The following is a 22,863-nucleotide window of genomic DNA, read 5'->3' on the forward strand; positions in this document are numbered from 1 at the left end:
CTGGAGTTGAGAAGAATGAAAGTTGATCCTGTTAAAACATACAGGATTCTGAAGAGGCTTGACAGAGTAAGCAATGAGAGGATGTTTCACCTAGATGGGGAATCTAGAACATGGAGGCATGCACTCAGAGACAAGGAGAAATTTCTACACTCAGAGAATTGTGAATCCTTGGAATTAGCCACTCTATTGGGTTCTGGATGCTCCATCGCTGAATACATTCAAAACTATGATTGATCTTCCAGGGATGGGATTCAAGGCAGTTGACATGCAGAAGATGATTGGATTGAGTGGCGGATCGAGGGGCTGAATGATCAACCATTGCTCTTACCTCTTATGTTCTTGTAATGAATCAAGAGGTCTGAATAGAGCCAATTACAAAGATCAAAATAAAACTTAATTGAAATCAATCATATTTTCTATTCAACTTTCACACTCAGCTGAGGGATCCCATTGTTTTACTACAGGAGCCAAGAATAGGATTAGCTTCTTTTCTGTACTATATGACACTGGCTGGTTGTGCTATTAATTATAATACTTTCAAAAGAGATATTAAAGATCTCAGGGTAATCAGCACGCGGTTACAATTATAGTCACATGAATTCATTGTACTGCCAAAAATGCTTTAAGTGACTGCCAAACTTTTGTGTGGTGTAGCCATAGAAGGCATACATAATCAACAACAGTAGGGAGTTTGCTATGAAATTATGTAGTTGGATTTACACACACATAACAATTGCTTATGTTTACCACAAATTGGACACGTGTTAATAAACTAAGCATCTGACTTTGAGTGAGGCAGTTGTATGTTTTCTAGGTTTAAGAATTCTCCCAGAGGGATCATTCTCCAGAGCTCCACTGCAATATGGAGTCCCTGAGCACCAGCAATAAACTGGAGATACAGCCATAATACGCCCTGAATCTCTGATTGTGCTTGTCAGCAGTGGGATTCGTGCCAGGGATGGAATCTCTAACGCCAGTACGATGTAGAACTGATTATTATTTTTAAGTTTGTCAACTGAAGAAAACATCATCAATCTAAGAAAGGTCACTGCAAACTCAAGTATAAATGATCATCGTTTCAAAACTAATATTCGTGAGAGCCAAGTGTCATCTTTGTTCCTTTTCATCTTCCTCTTTTACAGAAGTTGGCTTATGTTGGGATATGGTTCCATGAGGAGTAGCTTGCCAAGTGAATATTATTTATGTGTTAAGAGCCAGAAGGTTAACATTGATCGAGAGAGTACATCACAGCCTGGCAATAAAACTCGTCTTCAGCTGACAACTACACAATTGCAATTTCTCTCGACGTTGTTTAGAAATTGTTTCCAGCTGAATATTTTCTATTCCCTTGCCCTGAAATGCAGAGGTCATTTCTAGCATCATCCTTAGAATCATAGATGATGCAGCACAGAGAAAGCCATTCTTTGCTATAGCTATCCAATTAATCTCACTTCCCTGCTCTTTCCTTATGACCCTGTAAATTATTTCACTTGAACTATTTATCCAATTATTTCTTGAATTTTGCTATTGAATCTGCTTCCATTGCATGTGCTTTCCAATTTGCCTGTTTTCTCTGGCCCTCCTGCGATTGGAAAAAGTTTCTCTTTATTTACCCTATCAAAACCTTTCATGATTTTGTACATCTCTATAAAATCTCCTCATCACCTTCTTTTTCCTAAGGAAAACAACCCAATTTCTCCAATTTCTCACTTTACTGAAGCTCCCTGTTACGGTTCGAATAAATCTATTTGAGCCCGAACTGGCAGCAAGCCAGTGGACCCCGATACACAGGCTCATCCGTGACCATGACCCCAGGAATATTATCCACTTACCAGCCTTCGATCCGTCCACACTGGAGCGTGGTCCGGATATCCACTGACCGGCGAAGGCAAAACGCAGCCCGATAGTGACCCGGAACACCCAACTGCATAGACCCATCAAGCGACGCAGGAACTGCAAGCAACAGATCCTCCATCCGACCAAAGTGAAGAATCTCATTGAACACAACCATGCCCTTAACACCGCAAGCCAATCCCACCGTCTCCCAGGCTCGAAAAGAAGCAGACACTCCAGGAAGCGTGGAAAACCTGTAGCCTGCAGGCGAGAGTGAAGCAACGTGGTCTCAAGGCCCGTTTCCCCAGCTTACTGCTTGCAAAACAAACTGGACAAACTTAGAGCCAGCCTCACTTTCCAAAGAGAACTGAGGGACTGCTGTCTACTCTGTTTCACGGAGACATGGCTCACTCCTGCGTCAATGGACAGTGCCCTGTAACCAGAGGGCTTCTCAATCCATTGAATGGACCATACAGCAGCCTCAGGCAAAGGTAGGGGAAGTGGGGTCTGCTTCCTAATCAACACCTCGTGGTGCCTAGATGTAGCAATGCTGGCAACTTTCTGCTCCCCAGACCTAGAATACCTGATGCTAAAATGCCACCCCTCCTAACTTCTGTGGGAGTTCACCTCCATTATCCTGATGGCAGTTTACATCCCACCCCACGCGGACGTGAAGATTGCACTGGACAAAATATATACCAGTACGAATAGCCTTGAAATGAGACATCCTGATGCCTTGTTCATCATGGCCAGGGCCTTCAAGCAGGCCAAGCTCAAGAGCGTACTACCAAGTTACCACCAACATGTCTCCTGCTCCACCAGAAGCCCAAACAACCTAGACCACTGCTACACAAATATCAAATATGCCTACCACTCCATAGCCCGCCCACATTTTGGCAAACCAGACCACAAGGCTGTGCTCCTGCTCCTGGCTTACAAGCAAAAACTGAAACGGCAGAGTCCATCAGAGAGTCGTACAATGTTGGTCTGAGGAATTGGATAATCTCCTACGGGGCTGCTTGGAGTCAGTGAACTGGTCAGTATTTAAAAACTCTGCAAACAGCCTGAACGAGTACAGCAAATGAGTTCATTAGTAAGTGTGTAGAAGACTATGTGCCAAAGAAGCAAATCTGTGTGTTCCCCAATGGGAAACCATGTATGAACAGGGATATCCACTGCTTGCTGAAGTCCAGGTCTGAGGTGTTCAAGTCAGGCGACACTGACCTGAGCAAGAAAACCAGATACAATCTAAGGACATCCATCAAAGATGTCAAAAAACAATACTGGACCAGGCTAGAGTCCCAGGCTAGCCATATCGACCCTGCCGACTACGGCAAGGTCTGCAAGATATAAAAGGCTACAAGATGAAAGCTCCAACACACCCCTCCCTGATGAGCTCAATGCATTTTATGCCCGTTTTGAACAACAGGATAGCGAGGGCATGCCCTCCACCCTGGAAAAATTTGTATCTGGGGTCACCAGTGCAGGTGTCAGAGCAGCTTTCTTGAACGTCAACCCATGGAAAGCAACTGGCCCAGATTGGGTACCCGGGTGTGCACTCAGATCCTACGTGGATCGGCTGGCAGAGGTATTCACAGACATCTTCAACCTCTCTTTACAACAATTTGAGGTCCCCATCTGCTTCAAAAAGACAACCATGATCCCGATACCTAAAAAAAAAACCAAGCAGCATACCTTAATTACTATCGGCCGGTGGCTCTGACATCCATTATTATGAAGTTCTTCGAAAGGTTAGTCATGGCACAAATCAATTCCAGCCTCCCGGCCTGCCCGGATCCACTACAGTTTACCTACTGTGCAACAGGTCAATATAGACGCCATTTCCCTGGCCCTGCACTCAACCCTGGAATACCTCGATAACGTGGACACCTATGTCAGACTCCTACTTATTGACTACAGCTCAGTCATCCCCAAACTCTTGGGGCCTGGGCCTTGGCACCTCCTTCTGTGACTGGATTCTGAACTTCCTAACTCACAGATACCGATCATTAATGATAGGCAACATCTCCTCCACAATCATCCTCAACACCAGTGCCCCATAAGGCTGTGTTCTCAACCCGCTATTATACTCCTTATACACCTATAACTGTGTAGCCAAATTCCCCTCTAATTTGATTTTCAAGTTTGTTGACAATACTACCGTATTGGGTTGGATCTCAAACAATGACGAGATAAAGTACAGGAATGAGACAGAAAATCTGGTGAACTGGTGCAGCAACAATAATCTCTCCCCCAATGTCAACAAAACAAAGGAGATTGTCATCGACTTCAGGAAGCGTAAAGGAGAACATGCCCCTGTTTACATCAATGGGGAACAAAATAGAAAGGGTCGAGAGCGTCACATTTTCAGGTGTTCAGATTACTAGCAACCTGTCCTGGTCCTCCAATGCTAACACTATAGTTAAGAGAGCTCACCAATATCACTACTTTCTCAGAAAACTAAGAAAATTTGGCATGTCAGCTACAACTGTCACCAACTTTTACAGATGCACCATAGAAAGCATTATTTCTGGTTCTACCACAGCTTGGTATGGCTCCTGCTCTGTCCAGGACTGCAAGGAACTACAAAAGGTTATGAATGTAGCCCAATCCATCACACAAACCAGCCTTCCATCCATTGAATCTGGCAAACTCCTCACTGTCTCAGCAAAGCAGCCAGCATAATTAAGGACCCCATGCATTCTATCTTCCACCTTCTTCCTTCGGGAAAAAGATACAAAAGTCTGAAGTCATGTACCAACCGATTCAAGAACAGCTTCTTCCCTACTGCTGTCAGACTTCAGAATGGGCTTACCTTACATTAAGTTGATCTTTCTCTACACCCTAGCTACGACTGTAAAACTATATTCTGCACACTCTCGTTCCCTTCCCTATGAATGGTATGTTTTGCCTGTATAGTGCTCAAGAAAAAATGTATTAACTGTGTTAATACATGTGACAATAATAAATCAAATCAAAACTTCAAGAACAAGAAAAGTACAGCACAAGAACAAGCCCTTCGACCCTCAGGCCTACACCAACCATGCTACCCTACTTAACTAAAACCCCCTACCCTTACGGCGACCGTGTACCTCTATTCACTATTCATGTATTTGACAAGATGGCCCTTAAAAGTTACGACTATATTCACTTTCACTACCTCCCCCGGCAACGAGTTCCAGACACCCACAACTCTCTGTGTAAAAAATTGCCTCATACATCTCCTTTAAATTTTACCCCTCGTACCTTAAACCTATGCCCCCTAGTAATTAACTCTTCCACCCTGGGAAAAAGCTTCTGACTATCCAATCTGTCCATGCCTCTCATAATTTTATAGACTTCTATCAGGTCTCCCCTCAACCTCCATCATTCCACTGAAAACAAACCAAGTTCCTCCAACCTCTCCTCATAGCTAACGCCCTCTATACCAGGCAATATCCTGGTCAATCTTTTCTGTACCCTCTCCAAAGCCTCCACATCCTTCTAGTAGTGTAGCAACCAGAATTGAAAACTATATTCCAAGTGAGGTCTAATTAAGGTTCTATAAAGCTGCAACATGACTTGCTAATTTTTAAACTCAATACCCCAGCTGAGAAGGCAAGCATGCGTATGCCTTCTTGACTACCTCCTCCACCTGTGTACCTGCACACCCAGATCCCTTTGCCTAAATGGGTTCTGCCATTTACTGTATATTTTCTATCTATATTAGACCTTCCAAAATGCATTATCTCACATTTGTCCGGATTAAACTCCATCTGCCATCTCTCTGCCCAAGTCTCCAACTGATCTATATCTTGCTGTATCCTCTGATGGTCCTCATCGCTATCCGCAAATCCACAAACCTTTGTGTCATCCGCAAACTTGCTAATCAATTCAGTTACATTTTCCTCCAAATCGTTTATATATATTGCAAACAGCAAATGTCCCAATACTGATCTCTGAGGAACGTCACTTGTCACAGCCCTCCATTCAGAAACACATCCTTCCACTGCTACACTCTGTCTTCTTCGACCGAGCCCGTTTTGTATCCACCTTGCCAGCTCACCTCTGATCCCACGCGACTTCACCTTCTGCACCAGTCTGCCAGGAGGGACCTTGTCAAAGGCCTTACGGAAGTCCATATAGACAACATCCACTGCCCTACCCTCATCAATCATCTTTGTCACTTCCTCGAAAAACTTGATCCTTAGCCTTGATATTCCTTCGGTGCCCAGAATGAACACAAGAAGTTGCTGTGTTATTTTAATGATATACTTTGGATGTATTCAATGTGCGAGACACAAGCACCAATCCTTGATATGGGATTTGGTATTCACGTTGTGGGTTCATTTATTTAGACTCGACATGAGATAACAGTTATGAATAGTTTGAAGCTATCACAGCTGTGTGGGTGTGAGTGTGTGTGTGCGCTCTGCTCAAAGCAAAAATGAAATTATGAGGAGATTTTCCAACATCGCTATGCCTGGCGCAGATTGCGCTAATCCAGGTAAATTGCATACAGGCCTAAAAATGGGCTCTGCGCCCACCGCCAAACTGTTTGCCAGTCCCAGTTCCCTTCTACTGGTGCAAACTGGTTCTTGCCTAGAAAGGCTGCAACGCCAATTAGCACATTTAAAATAACATTTTAGTGTGGGACAGGGCGGGGAAGTGCCCACTTAGCAGTGCCCACCTGGCACACTGGCAATGCCAGTTGGGCACTGCCAAGGTCCTGAGTGGAAGTGGAGCCTGAATGGGGGGGCTATGCAGTGAATGCTATGACAAGCTGCATGAAGGGGTGGGGCATAAAGGGAGGGCAGGAAAGGGTGGATCATGAGGCGGGGGGGGAGGCATGTTAGGGCCCAGGAAGGGGGTCCCATCGGGAACACCCCAATGCTAACAATCCATGTGAGAAAGGGAATAGGGAAACATGCCACAGATGAGGGAGGTGCCCCGATGTCCAAGGGGGCAGGGAGGGGGTCTTCCAGTGCATTGTAAAATTGGGACAGCCTTTTAAACGGCATCCAAGAGCTTTGCAGCCAGGCTCACCAGCGTGTTTAGGTCCCACCTCTCCCAGGACTGGTGCACAGCTCACCACTCTCTCAAAAAATGACTAAGTGTGGGACAATTGCAGTGTGGTCCAGCCCATGCCAGACATACTGGCACGGATCACTCTGGTTTTCTCACCATTGTGACAATTCGTCATTTTCTGGGAAAATTCTGCCCTAACGGTCCCGCCCACTATCAGGATTGACTGATTCCATCAAAAGTCAGTGGACTTCTGGCTGGGCTGTCAAACCTTCGTGACGAATCCCACCACGAGGGTGTTGAAAAATATCACAGGACATATTTTCCTTCTCATGATATCATGCTGGTATCCCTTAAAGACATTGTAGAACAGAGGCAGGATCTCAGAAACAGCTTTAGATGCAGAGAAATTTTCATAATAATGCGTTGGGTTAGCCACTCGATTTGTTCTCACCTCCTGGTGAATTTGTGGTTTGAAACTGACCACCTGGCACCAGGATCCTAACAGTACCTATTGGGCACTAGGTTGCAGCTGGTGTCAGTGAAGCCATCTTTATTTATTCTCTTCCCATCCACCCACCTTGGAACTGCTATTGTCACAGGGATAGTTTTTTTAAAACGTTTACTTATTAGTCACAAGTAGGCTTACATTTACACTGCAATGAAGTTACTGTGAAGATCCCCCACTCACTAGACTCCAGTACCTGCTTGGGTACACTGAGGGAGAATCTAGCATTGCCAATGCACCTCACCAGCACATCTTTTGGACAATAGGAGGAAACTGGGGCACCTGGAGGAAACCCGGAGGAGAACACACGAACTCCACACAGGCAGTGACCCAAGCCGGGAATTGAACCCGGGTCTGTGAGGCAACAGTGCTAACCACTGCACTATCACTGTCTACATCAATGGGGACAAAGTAGAAATAGTTGAGAGCTTCAAGTTTTTAGGTGTCCAGATCACTAACAATCTGTTCTGGTCCCCCATGCTGACACTATAGTTAAGAAAGCCCATCAATGCCTCTACTTTCTTGGAAGACCAAGGAAATTTGGCACGTCCGCTACAACTCTCACCATAAGGTTAGAAAATTTATCGGATTGAGATTAGCAGATACAGATGCACCATAGAAAGTAGTCTTTCTTGTTGTATCTCAGCTTGGTATGGCTTCTGCTCTATCCAAGACTGCAAGAAATTACAAGCGTAGTGAATGAAGCCTAGTCCATCATGCAAACCAGCCTCCCATCTATTGACACTTCCCCTGCATCAGAAAAGCAGTCAACATAATTAATGACTTCATGTACCCTGGACATACGCTCTTCCACCTTCTTCTGTCAGGGAAAAGATCCAAAAGTCTGAGATCACGTACCAACCAACTCAAGAACAGCTTCTTCCCTGCTGCCATCAGACTTTTGAATGGACCTACATTGCATTAAGCTAATCTTTCTCCACACCCTAGCTATGACTGTAACAATACATTCTGCACTCTCTCCTTTCCTTCCCTGTGTATGGTATGCTTTGTCAGTATAGCGTGCAGGAAACAATACTCTTCACTGTATATTAATACATGTGACAATAGTAAATTAAATCAAAAATCACCGTGCCGCTCCAGACATTGTCCATCTTGTGGAGGGTTCCCACTTTCAGCAATGATGGCGTGGCAGATGTCACCACCAATCATTTGAAACATTTCACATATCTTCATTCTGGAGGCACCCCTCATATTCCTCTGCCTGTAGTAGTAGCGGCCGGTTCTACTGAGGGCCCTCACACTGGGACAGCTGGGAGCCTGCTCTGTCTACCATTTTTAGTTAATTGGAAAATGCTTCCAGAGGTGCCCTATTAATTTGCCAACTCCAGTGCACATCACCAGTGAGATTGAAATCCACTTTTGATTCTTCAAAGGCAGTAAAATTATGCCCAATATGCCAACTGAGTCCTAACCAGTAGTTTTCAAGGTTTAGTATTACCTCCTTGCTTTTACACTCTTGCTTTCTACATCAATGGGGATGAAAGAATCATGATATGAATTCAACTAGTCCTTCCACCTCCAAGTTCTGTGGGCATACATCCCCAAGGCTCTCTGTCCTTGCACTTGCTTTTATGTTAGTCTCTAAACTATTCTTATAATCTCTCTTTGCCCTGTTCTAGATCTCCTCCACTCTTTCTTTATTCAACTGGGTTCTCTATTGTATTGTGAACTTATGACTGTCATCAGCTTTTTGTCTCATTTAACTTCTGTACCTTTACTGAACTCTATCATGGGATGCCCTTCCTTTCTCCCTCACAGGAATATGTCTTCTCTTTACTCGAACAATCTCTTCTTTGAAGGCTTCCTATTGTTCAATTATTTTTTCACTTACCAATTTTTGATCCCACCTGTCTGGGCTTTCAGTTCACTAAATTTAGCCCTCCTCAAATATTTTTATGCTTGATTGTGCACTGCCCTTTTCCACAGCTATTTTCAATCCGATACATTTTCTAACCTTATGTTCAACTAACTGGGTGGCATGGTGGCACAGTGGTTAGCACTGCTGCCTCACAGCATCAGGGACTTGCGTTTGATTCCCGGCTGGGGTCACTGCCTGTGTGGGGTCTGGACATTCTCCCTGTATCTGCGTGGGTTTTCTCCAGATGCTCTGGATTCCTCCCACAGTCCAAAGATGTGCGAGTTAAGCTGATTGGCCATGCTAAATTGATTCTAGTTTTGGAGGGATCAGCAGGGTAAATATGTGGGGTTACGGGGATATGGTGGTATTGTTGTCAGTGCAAGCTTGATGCGTCGGCTTGATGGGCTGAATGGCCTCCTTCCATACTCAAGTGCAATTTAGGGATTGAGTCATGGTCCTATCGCCTGTTACAGTCCAGTCACACACTGTCCTTGCCAACTGTACCATGACTTGAAACTATGAACTGCTTCACAATAGGGAGAAAACATTTAAAGGAAGCTTTAATCAGCTTATTTTCCTAGTTATCACCCATAGCACAGATTACTTCTTCCTGTAGAGCTGGGAAGATGTACTGCTGGAAGCAGCAAATGGAGGTGCTCCTTATCCGTTCCATGATTGTGTAACCAACTCTTGAAGAAACTATCCAGGCTGATTGTGTCATTCTCAACCGTCTGCAGATCGATATCTGTTCCCAGGAAGGAGCATTCTGCACAGCAAAAAAAGGCATCCATTAAATAAGTAACTGCAGCAACTGCAGCGAGAATCACTTTTCAATAAATATCTATAACATAACTTTGGTCTCCTTTCTGGCACTAGAGGGGATGCAGAGGAGATTCACTAGGTTGATTCCGGAGTTGAGAGGGTTGGCTTATGAGCAGACACTGAGTAGACTGGGGCTATATTCATTAGAATTCAGAAGAATGAGGGGAGATCTTATAGAAACATATAAAATTATGAAGGGGATAAGATAGAAGGTTGTTTCCACTGGCAGGTGAAACTAGAACTAAGAGGCATGGCCTCAAAATAAGGGGGAGCAGATTTAAGACTGAGTTGAGGAGGAACTGAGTTGAGTTTAGGACTGAGTTGAGTATAGGGCTAACGGGAGGACTCTGAATAGTGTGGATGAACAGAGGGATCTAGGTGTATGTGTACATAGATCCCTGAAAGTAGGGAATCAAGTAGATAAGGTTGTTAAGAAGGCATACGGTGTCTTGGCGTTTATTGGTAGGGGGATTGAATTTAGGAGTCACAGCGTCATGTTGCAACTGTACACAACTCTGGTGCGGCCGCACTTGGAGTATTGTGTACAGTTCTGGTCCCCACATTATAGGAAGGATGTGGAGGCATTGGAGAGGGTGCAGAGGAGGTTTACCAGGATGTTGCCTGGTATGGAGGGAAGGTCCTATGAGGAGAGACTGAGGGATTTGAGGTTGTTTTCGTTAGAAAGAAGGCAGCTAAGAGGAGACCTTATTGAAACATATAAGATGATTAGAGGTTTAGATAGGGTGGACAGTGATAGCCTTTTTCCTCGGATGGAGAAAGCTAGCACGAGGGGGCATGGCTTTAAATTAAGGGGAGGTAGTTATAGGACGGATGTCAGGGGTAGGTTCTTTACCCAGAGGGTGGTGAGGGATTGGAATGCCCTGCCTGCTGCAGTTGTAAATGTGCCTAGTTTGGGGGCGTTTAAGAGATCCGTGGATAGGTTTATGGATGAAAAGGGATTGGTTTAGGTTAGAGGGTCATTGTTTTTTAACTGGTCGGCGCAACATCGTGGGCCGAAGGGCCTGTTCTGCGCTGTAATGTTCTATGTTCTATGAACTTCTTCACCCAAAGGGTTGTGAATGTGGAATTCCCTGCCCAGTGAAGGAGTTGAGGCTACCTTATTGAATGTTTTTAAGGCAAGGATGGATACATTTTTGAACAGTAAAGGAATTAAGGGTTATGGTGAGTGGGCAGGTAAGTGGAGCTGAGCCCACAAAATGATCAGTCATGATCTTATTGAATGGCGGAGCAGATTCAAGGAGCCAGATGGCTTATTCCTGCTCCTAGTTCTTATGTTCTTATAACACCATTTACTAACAGTTAGCAAGCAAATATTTTCTTGATGACATTGGGTGATCCACAATCCAGTCATGGTAGCGAAGATTAATTTCGCCGTTCTCTCCATCAGGTGACGTTGAGGATGCATCTTTAAGTCTGGTAAACGTTTGAATCAGCTAAGGGACTTCTATGAATGGTCCACTTTGCACAAACAATGCAATCATTGTCACTGGGACTGAGGACAGCAGGCAGTGTGCCGTTGTAAAATTATCTTGTCAATGAAAAGCAGATAGCGCATCTTGCATCCTGTGGGCATGGTTATCTTTGACAGCAAAGAAAATGTAAGAAACACCTCTGTAGTGTAAACTACTGTTCAAATTGAGAAACAATCTCCCAGATAGAGAGTTGGAGAAAACTTTGAATCATTCAGAAACAATTAGGAGAGATTAACATTTTTCTAGATGAATAAATTAACATGAATCAAATTGCTTTCCTTATCCATAATTAATTTGTAATTTTGTTTGTAGACTTCCCTGAAATAATACAAACCAATCTCTGATGCAAGATATTATGGCTTGGATTTTCTCCAAATTGGGATGACTTGGGAGCCCTTTAAAAGTGATGGGTGGGTCCAATTCCCAGAATTCCTGACCCTATTCCTGGGCTGTGCGATTTTCCAGTGTGCCTTTAAAGGGTGTAAGCTTCCTGTCAGAAGCCTGCATCCAACACTCCTGACTAGCTGGTTCCATTGAAAAGATAGGTATTGCCTACTGCTCTGTAACTTTCAAGGGGTGGTGCCAGGTTTTTAAACAGTTGGGGCTCATGGTCTCTTAGATTACTTGTGAATCCTAATGTGCACAAGGAGACCTTTCAAAAGGTAGGTTTAAAAACATTTGAAATGAGGCTTGGCTGAGAGCTCAGACATCTATTAGAATAACAGAACAGCATCTTCCCCAGAGGAAACATTTTTTGATCAAAAGTTCAGACGCTGTTCACTGCAGTTATTTGTTGAAATAATTCAAGTGGTTTTAAGTGCTTGTGGTTTGTGATTTTTGAAACGTAAAAGGATCTGGATGATCGACACTTTTATAAGCTGTTTTTCGTAAGAGTCAATGGGCTATATTTTTTCAAAGTTTTTTTTCCTCTTTACACTGTGGTGTTTATTGGTTCTGGAAGGTTTACAGTGGATCAGTGGGAATGGAAGTGCCAGAACCTGGCATTGGGGGCATAAATGAACCTAGGAATTGGGAGGAAGGGGAATTGCATAGCATGGGGGGCATAAGGGGTCTGAAGGAATGGGTGGAGAGGCAGAAATGGCATAGCAGGCTTAAGGAGTGTGTGAAAGGGCAGAGCCTGATATAGGACATGAGGAAACATGGAGCTGGGTCATGCCCACCATGACGTGGCATGGATGAGCATGGGGAGTGTTTTGAAGATGGTGGATGGGGTCAGAGCTGGAGGGTCTTTGTGTTTAGTTTTTCATGGGGACAAAGACCTCTGATTTAACAATTTCATAAGCAAAAAAAAACTATAAACAAGAATGCATCACTTGAGATAAAGATACAGACCATCAAAATTATTTTCTTCACTAGGTAAATCTGACTGTGTGTTCCATGTCATGTCCAGCAAATTCATTGGGTTACATCTAGAGATATGCAACACCTGCAATCTCCTAACGCTGACTAAATCTGTTTCACTGAGACCTGACTCTAGCTGCTTCACCACTTGTTTCCCAGGCTGGCTGGTGAGTACGGTAATCTGAAAAGGTAGAAATAAACAAAGGTTATTAAAGTTTAATATTTAATTCATTAATATTTGCTCCTGCATTTTGTTTTCTGGAACTGCATTTAATCACTACCTTCAATTACTTGGTTTCATGATATTCCTCCTTAAATATTCCCATCACCTCTCGAAGACACTGCGTCTTGTTGAGATGCAATTCCATGGGTGCTGGCCATGCCCCAGAACCCAACTGACCATCCTTCATGTGTAGAGGTTTGAAGACAGAGAACATCATCAAATCATTCCAACATCACAAATGAGGCCAATCTTGTTATCACGCAACATTCACCCATGCAAACGTTGCTGCAGGAGTGATACATCTGGCTGATTCACTCCACTTTGTTAGGTCAAATGCAGTGTGGCTGTTAAAATGCCCAACAATTGCACTGGTTATTAAGGGCTCACCCAGCACAAACCAAAGGTCGGTTCTCTCCACAATGCTGGCAAGTGCTGCTATGTGTTCTTCTGCTTTTGCATCTACTTTGAGTCTCAGATTTATACGGCCCAGGTGCTGCCTTTAGCATAGCAGACTGCCAAGGCAACTTAAATTACTAGATTTAATTGAATCCAAAATTGAGTAAATGGCTGGAAGGAAAGAAACACATAACATAAAAGCAGGAGTAGGCCATTCTGCCCTTCAAACCCTACATGTAATAGTTGACAGATGTTTTTGAGACGGGAAGGTTGATACCAATAGGGATCTGCCAGGCTCTGTATTCAAGTCCCTCGCTTTTTGTAGCTATGTAGTTGGCCATGCAGTTGACAGTGAGGAAGGAAGCCTTAGGCTGCAGGGAGATATAAATGATGTGGTCAGTTGGGCAAAAAAGTGAAAAATGAAGTTCAATCTGGAAAAAATGTGAGCTAATATCTTTTTGAAGCTGCAACAAGGGACTATATAATAAATGGTAGGATACTGAGTGGTGTGAAGGAATAGACTTTGGATTGTACATCCAGAGATCCTTAAAGGTAACCGGGCAAGTCGATACGGTGGTTAAGAAGACAAATACCATATTTTATGCATCAGCTAATAAAACATAAAAGCACAGAGGTTATACATCAGTTTAAACATAACCTGAGTACTGTGTACCATTCTGGCACTACATTACAGGAAAGATGTGATTGCAGTGGAGAGAATGCTGGTTGTTTCACACCTTGGTATGGTTGCTGCTCGGCCCAAAATTGCAAGAAACTACAAACGATTGTGAATTTGGCCCAATCCATCACGCAAACCAGCCTCCCATCCACTGACTTTGTCTAAACTTCCTGCTGCCTCGGCAAAGCAGCCAGCATAATTAAAGACCCCACACACCCTGACATTCTCTCTTCCATCTTCTTCATCAGAAAAAAGGTACAAAAGTCTGAGGTCATGTACCAACCGACTCAAGAACAGCTCCTTCCCTGCTGCCATTAGGCTTCTGAATGGACCTGACACGCACTAAGTTGCTTTCTTTACACCCTAGTACAACTGTGACACTATATTCTGCACTCTCTCGTTTCCTTCTCTATGAACGGTATGCTTTGTCTGTATAGCATGCAAGAAACAGTATTTTTCACTGTATACTAATATATGTGACAATAATAAATCAAATCACAGGAGATTTCTGAGAATGGTGCCAGAATTGGGAAATTTTGGTTGAGGCAAGATTGGATAGGTTGGGGTAGTTTTCCTTGGAATAGAACCACCCAACATCAATCTATACACTGTGAAGGAGAAATTTTTTTTTATATATTTCCGCAGTATTCTGTGAAGCAGAATTGTGGGTTCTATGAGTGTGTATGAGACTAATTTAATTAAATGGCAGACAGCTGGGCTTCAGGGCTTGAAGGCATCAAAGGTGCTAGGTGTAAAAGCAGGCATTTGAAGTGGAGATGACCAAGTTAAGATGCGCTACAAGTCAGCACAATGAGAGGATAAGGGATGTTTGTTTGTGTTCAGTCGTGAACTTTCAATAGGAATTAAAAGGTTTTACAACTTAAGGAAAGGCCATAAGTAAACTTGGTAAAAGTTATTCTCATTTGACTCAAGAGTGGAAGCAAAGAAAATATGAAAGATTTTATACTTTGAAGACAGTTAAATTCAGAGCAATGCTACAAAAATCGTTAAAAAGATAGAAGAGAAAACTGTACTTAAGGACAGGTCAGAAGCTGTGTTGAAAAGATATCCAAAGATGTGTGGGTTAGGTGGATTGGCCATGCTAAATTGCCCCTTAGTGTCGGGGTGGTAGCTAAGGTAAATGTATGGGGTTATGAGGAAAGGGCTGGGTGGGATTGTGGTCAGTGCAGACTCGATAGGCTGAATGGCATCCTTCTGCACTGTAGGATTCTATGGATTCTACGACTGAGGGGAGAATAAGGAATCAGGAAAAGTCCCAGAATACCATCTAAAAAAAGTGGAATTTGTTTTGCCAGTATTCAGTCTTGTAGATCAGTTGCTCTGACTTTATTCACTAAATTGAATAAGTACCCCTACGTTTATAAAAGTCAAAATAGTTTGTAATCAATCTCATGGGAAATTTTAGTGATGATAAGTACAAGTGAGGCAAATTTTAAAGTATCAGCTTCCCCTTTCACAAAATATACAATTGAAATATTTATGAGTTGGCAACCTTGTTGTTTTGTTTTTATTCCAACTCAATCAAATCAACTCCTATTCAGAGTCTCGACAAGTTGAGACATTCCTGATCCAAGCTGACAAGACAGGGCTCTCACCTCCTGTCTTGGGCTTGATCTACACGATCCAAGCTGATTAGAGGAGGCATTGCACCTCTTTGAAGGCTTGATCTCATTCGTATCTTAACCAAAAGGTTGAGATGCCACTTTTAAAAATTATTTCAAATGAAGCTAAAATGTAACCTAATGACTTCAACCAAGCACAGCATGCCGACACTACACTTGATCTCAGCCAAAAGGCCGTGAAATCATGTATAGCAAATGTAAGTTCAGTGTACCTCTACAGAGCAGGTATTAAGCGATCCTCCCACTGTCACATGCCTCATGTACTGTTTAAACTGTAAGAGGCCATCCTCTACAGCGTGCTTTAAAGAGCCAGGCTTTTCACGTATACAACCCTCTTTTGGCATTGACTTCAATTCAGCAACACAGGAGTGGAGCCTGGCAAAGTTTCCTTTCACTTGCTGCAGCAGAAGAAGATGATACACATTAAAATATGACCCAATCATAAGTTTAAAGTTTATTTTATTATTGTCACAAGTACGCTTACATTAACACTGCAATAAAGTTACTGTGAAAATCTCCCAGTCGCCACACTCTGGCAGTTGTTCGGGTACACTGAGGAAGAATTTAGTACGGCCAATGCACCTCACAAACACACCTTTCCGACTGTGGGAGGAAACCGGAGCACAGGAAGGAAACCCACACAGACATAGAGAAAATGTGCAGACTCTGCACAGAGAGTGACCCAAGCCAGTAATTGAAGCCAAGTCCCTGGCGTTGTGAGGCAGCAGTGCTAACCACTGTGCCACCCACATATAACATCAAGCAACAGTCCAGTATACAAGTCTCCATATTATCCTTGTGTATGATTTAGATTTGCTACTCTTCTTTAGGCAGTTCCCCTCCTCGAGAGTAAGCAGTCTGTTAGCGGTGTTGCTCCAAAAGTTAACAGTGTCTTGAAATGACCTGCCTTCATTATTTACTCCATGACAAATACACGTGGGAAACAATTCTGTTCAACAATAATCGGCAAGTTGAATTTCAAAACCTTAATTGAATACAGTGCCATATTTGCTAAATGATAAACTCTGAATTATTATTACATGCAATCGTTCTTTTTTAATTGTTCTAAGTCCCACAGATCTGTTACTACTTTGTACTTTTTTCTCAATAATGATTCTCATTCACCTTCACTAAAAAGAAACTCATCATCCCTCAAAGAAAAAAAAATTAAAACAAGAGAAATTTTTTTGGAGGCAGTAAATTCCACTTCAAACAGTCCTTGAAAACCCAACTTTTTTCTTATGTTTGTGCATCAAAAGTACAGCCAAATTCTGTGGTTTATTTATATTGCACTGGCCTCTGACCAACTGGAAATAATGATTTTATGCAGTGGAATATATTATCATCTGGCTAATAACCTGACACAAACTGCACCATTACTGTTAATGAGTTGGCCTTATGAACTCTAAATTCAAACAGAGCTACAATTTCAGAATAACGACATGACAAGCAACTAAATGAAATCCAGCTGCATTGCCTTGGTTTAATACTCTTACATACCACAAAAGGAAGAAGACATTCCTGTTGGTTGTGAACCACATACAGACTGAACAGAGGCAGACGAGACGGCCCTCCTAGACTGCAGGCCAATGCAAAGAAATTTTCCAGGGCTTCACAGAGATTTGTACAAATCACTGACCAAAAAGGGGGTGTCACATCCACTACAAGGATGCGGGGTGGTTGCCTTGTAGCGATGGTAGAATTGGTTTTGTTACTGAAGCTGTTCCTGTTTTCCGACATTGACCTTTCTGAATTCATTGCAATGGATGTTTATAGTTCCACCAATCCTACAGCTGAAAAAACACAGTATGAGATTAGTTTCTAGATTTTGGTGCTATGTTCAAACCTTCATCAAAACTGTTTCTAATGACACTGTACAAAATATGGGTGCTAATTCGCTTTGATTACCACTATCTTCTGCTGACTTTAAAAAGCTAAATAAAATCAATATTAACAAAATTGAAGAAAGGAGCTGAGCACCACTATTACTTGTACTTAGATAGCGCCTTTAATGCTCTAAAACATCCCAAAGGTTTTCACTGAGAGATTATCAAAGACAAATTGATATTGAGTCATTAAAGAGATATTGGACAGAATTTCTTGCCCTCATCACCAGCAGGATCTTCTGGTCCCGCTGATGGTTAGTAGCAAATTCCAGGCAGCAAAGGGTGTAAGCCACGCAAAGCCCGAGAGACATCAACGAGGCTGGAGGATCACAAGCCAATGGTGGGCTGCTAACAAACACACCCGGATGAGGAAATTCCACCCAAAAGGATCAAAAGCTTGGTTAAAGGGGTAAGCTTTCACATCCTGGAATTTTTTTGAGGGTGTGAACCAGTAGAGTGGACAAGGGTGAACCAGTGGATGTTGTGTATCTGGACTTCCAAAAGGCTTTTGACAAGGTCTCACACAAGAGATTAGTGAGCACAACCAAAGCTTCTGTACTGGGGATAATGTATTGACATGGATAGGGGACTGGTTGGCAGACAGGTAGCAGACAGTGGGAATAGACAGTCCTTTTCAGAGTGGCTAGTGGAGTACCACAGTGTTCAGTGCTGGGACCCCAGCTGTTCATAGTATATATTAATGATTTGGACAAAGGAATTGAGTGCAATATCTCCAAATTTGCAGATGACACTAACCTGGGTGACAGTGTGTGCTCTGAGGAGGATGCTAAGAGGCTGCAGGGTGACTTGGACAAGTTGACTGAGTGGGCAAGTACTTGGCAAATGCAACATAATGTAGATAAATGTGAGGTAAAAACAGTAAAGAAAATTATTATCTGAATGGTGACAGTTTAGGAAAAGGGGAAGTGAAACGTGACTTGGATGTCATGGTAGAACAGCCGCTAAAGGTTGGCACGCAGGTACAGCTGGTGGTGAGGAAAGCAAATGGCATGCTGGCCTTCATAAACTGAGGATTTGAGTACAGGATTAAAGATGTCTTACAGGGTCGTTAAACAGGGCCTTAGTGAAGCCACACCTTGCATATTGTCTGATGAAGGATATTCTTGCTATTGAGGGAGTCCAGCGAAAGTTCACCAGACTGATTCCCAGAATGGCAGGACTGACATATGAAGAAAGATGGATCAGCTGGGCTTGTACTGACTGGAATTCAGAAGAATGAGAGGGGACCTCATAGAAACATACAAAATCCTGATGGGACTGGACAGGCTAGATGCAGGAAGAATGTTCCTGATGTTGGGAAAGTCCAGAACTAGGGGTCACAGTCTAAGAATAAGGGGTAAGCCTTTGAGGACTGAGATGAGGAAGAACTTCTTCTTCCTGAGAGTTGTGAACCTGTGGAATTCTCTACCACAGAAACCTGCTGGGGCCAGTTTGTTAGATATGTTCATGAGGGAGCTGGGTGTGGGATCAAGGGGTATGGAGAAAAAGTGGGAGTACAATACTGAAAGTGCATGAGCATCCATGATTATATTGAATGGTGGTGCAGGCTCGAAGGGCTGAATGGTCTACTCCTGCACTTATTTTTAATGTTTTAAGGAGCTTCTCAAAAGAGGTGAGAAATGTAGAGAGGCAGAGCAGTTTTAGCAAGAAATTTCAAGTCTTCGGATCCAGGCAGCTGAAGGCAATTCCCTAAAATTAGATCCTACTAGAGGCTAGAATAGGAGAATTGGAGAGTCTTGGGACACTTTAGTGCTGGATGAGGTTATAGAACATAGAACATTAGAACATAGAACATTACAGCGCAGAACAGGCCCTTCGGCCCACGATGTTGTGCCGACCAGTTAAAAAGCAATGACCCTCTAACCTAAACCAAACCCTTTCCATCCATAAACCTATCCACGGATCTCTTAAACACCCCCAAACTAGGCGCATTTACAACTGCAGCAGGCAGGGCATTCCAATCCCTCACCACCCTCTGGGTAAAGAACCTACCCCTGACATCCGTCCTATAACTACCACCCCTTAATTTAAAGCTATGCCCCCTCGTGCTAGCTTTCTCCATCCGAGGAAAAAGGCTATCACTGTCCACCCTATCTAAACCTCTAATCATCTTATATGTTTCAATAAGGTCCCCTCTTAGCTGCCTTCTTTCTAATGAAAACAACCTCAAATCCCTCAGTCTCTCCTCCATAGGACCTCCCCTCCATACCAGGCAACATCCTGGTAAACCTCCTCTGCACCCTCTCCAAAGCCCCCACATCCTTCCTGTAATGTGGGGACCAGAACTGCACACAATACTCCAAGTGCGGACGCACCAGAGTTTTGTATAGTTGCAACATGACGCTGCGGCACCTAAATTCAATCCCCCTACCAATAAACGCCAAGACACCGTATGCCTTCCTAACAACCCTATCTACTTGATTCCCAACTTTCAGGGATCTATGTACATAAGAACATAAGAACATAAGAAATAGGAGCAGGAGTAGGCCATCTAGCCCTTCGAGCCTGCCCCGCCATTCAATAAGATCATGGCTGATCTGTCGTGGCTCAGTTCCACTTTCCCGCCCTCTCCCCATAACCCTTAATCCCTTCTCTTATCAAAAACCCATCAACCCGCTTCTTAAAAATATTTAGCGAGGCAGCCTCCACCACACATACACCTAGATCCCTCTGTTCATCTACACTATTCAGAGTCCTACCGTTAGCCCTATACTCTACACATCTGTTATTCCTGCCAAAGTGAATTACCTCACACTTTTCCGCATTAAACTCCATCCGCCACCTCTCGGCCCAGCTCTGCAACTTGTCCAAGTCTCCCTGTAAACTAAGACACCCTTCCTCACTATCTACCACACCTCCGACTTTGGTGTCATCAGCAAATTTACTAATCCACCCAACTATACCCTCATCCAGATCATTTATAAAAATTACAAACAGCAGTGGCCCCAAAACAGATCCCTGAGGCACACCACTCGTAACTGAACTCCATGACGAATACTTACCATCAACCACCACCCTCTGTCTCCTATCCGCCAGCCAATTCCTGATCCAATTACCTAAATCACCCTCAATCCCATACATCTGCATTTTCTGCAGAAGCCTTCCATGGTGAACCTTATCAAAGGCCTTACTAAAGTCCATATATACCATGTCAACTGCCTTACCCCCATCCACCTCTTTGGTCACTTTCTCAAAAAACTCAATAAGGTTAGTAAGGCACGACCTACCCTTCACAAAACCATGCTGAATGTCTCCAATCAATTCATTACTCTCCAAATAACTATAAATCCTATCTCTAATAATTTTTTCTAAAACATTACCCACAACAGAAGTAAGACTCACCGGTCTATAATTCCCGGGGAAGTCTCTGTTCCCCTTCTTAAACAATGGGACAACATTCGCTATCCTCCAATCTTCTGGCACTATACCGGTGACCAACGACGACCTGAAGATCAGAGCCAGAGGCTCTGCAATCGCCTCTCTTGCCTCCCAGAGAATCCTAGGGTAAATCCCGTCCGGCCCAGGGGACTTATCTATTTTCAAACCCTCAAGAATATCTAGCACATCCTCCTTATCAACTGCAATACTGTCCAGTTTACAACCCTGTAACCCAGTGTTCTCCACAGCTACATTTATGTCCCCCTGCGTGAACACCGAAGAGAAATATTGGTTCAATGCCTCTCCAATCTCTTCCGGCTCCACACACAAATTCCCACTGCTGTCTCTAACTGGCCTCAATCTTGCCCTAACCAACCTTCTGTTCTTAACATATCTATAGAACGCCTTAGGATTCTCCTTAATCCTATCAGCCAAAGTCTTCTCATGTCCTCTTTTAGCCCTTCTTAACTCACTCTTTAACTCCCTCCTAGCCAATCTAAAGCTATCTAGTGCACTACCTCAGCCCTCAAATCTCATCCGGACATAAGCCTCCTTTTTCTTTTTAACCAGCGAACCAACTTTCTTAGTGCACCACGGTTCCCTAGCTTGACCAATTCCTCCTTGCCTGACAGGGACATACATATCAAGGACTCGCAGTAGCTGCTCCTTGAAAAAACTACACATTTCGGATGTTCCGAGACCCTGTAGTCTCCTAGTCCAACCTATGCTTCCTAATTCTCTCCTAATAGCCTCATAATTACCCTTCCCCCAGCTAAAACTACTGACCCGAGGTTCATGCCTATCCCTTTCCATCACTAAGGTGAACGTAACCGAATTGTGGTCACTATCACCAAAATGCACACCAACTTCCAAGTCTAGCACCTGGTCTGGCTCATTTCCCAGCACCAAATCCAATATAGCCTCACCTCTAGTTGGCCTATCAACATACTGAGTCAAAAAACCTTCCTGCACGCTTTGTACAAAAACTGACCCCTCTAATGAGCTAGAGCTATAGCTATTCCAATCAATATTAGTAAAGTTAAAGTCCCCCATAACAATTACCCTATTACTTTCACTCCTATCCAGGATCGTCTCCGCAATCCTTTCCTCCACCTCTCTAGAACTTTTAGGAGGTCTATAAAAGACTCCCAACAGGGTGACCTCCCCTGTCCTATTTCTAATCTCAGCCCATACTACCTCAACAGACAAGTCCTCATCAAACTTCCAAGGATGAGTCCATGAGTATTTTTATAGCAAGGATGAGAATTTTACAATTGGGGCATTGTTGAAAAGTGAGCCAACACAGGTCAGCGAACACGGGATTGATGGGTGAACAGGACTTGGTGTGAATTAAAATATAGGCGGTGGAGTAATGTATGAGCTCAAGTTTACAGAAAGTGCAAAGTGAGAGGCTGGACCAGAGACCACAATAATGCGAAGCATTCATGAGCCAACTGCTTACTCAAGATGTAAATTACTCCATAATTTTATTGCTTGCGTGTTTATATATTATTTAATTTCCAGGATACTCCATGCTTTCAGAAGCAGCAAGATGACAAACATCATTGAACATAGTGTTTCAGAATAATTGAACAAGTACAGTGCTGAAGAGAGGACACACTTGAGATACCACAAGCATACAAGAGACACTGCAAAAGACCAAACCTTATTACCCAATCTGTATGCTGGATTCTGGGTTAGGAATATGGAGGAGGTTTTCAACAAGACAGCCAAAT

The 22,863-nt window shown here is 43.4% G+C and overlaps 1 protein-coding gene across 1 annotated transcript in view; it reads right to left on the reverse strand.

Annotated features, from left to right (window-relative positions):
- Window positions 1-17,582, reverse strand: part of m1ap (meiosis 1 associated protein) — a 59,767-nt gene extending 42,185 nt beyond the window's left edge. The window contains exons 1-5 of the mRNA XM_080196763.1: window positions 17,343-17,582; window positions 16,055-16,240; window positions 12,893-13,082; window positions 9,857-9,990; window positions 1,833-1,953 (exon numbers count right to left, since the gene is read on the reverse strand). Of these exons, the coding sequence (XP_080052889.1) occupies window positions 1,833-1,953; window positions 9,857-9,990; window positions 12,893-13,082; window positions 16,055-16,240; window positions 17,343-17,582 (871 nt within the window). The remainder of the gene's footprint in view (window positions 1-1,832; window positions 1,954-9,856; window positions 9,991-12,892; window positions 13,083-16,054; window positions 16,241-17,342) is intronic.
- Window positions 17,583-22,863: the final 5,281 nt, after the last annotated feature.

Source organism: Carcharhinus amblyrhynchos, chromosome 1 (assembly GCF_965287045.1).
Source record: "Carcharhinus amblyrhynchos chromosome 1, sCarAmb.v2.hapA, whole genome shotgun sequence".
Lineage (NCBI taxonomy): Eukaryota > Metazoa > Chordata > Chondrichthyes > Carcharhiniformes > Carcharhinidae > Carcharhinus > Carcharhinus amblyrhynchos.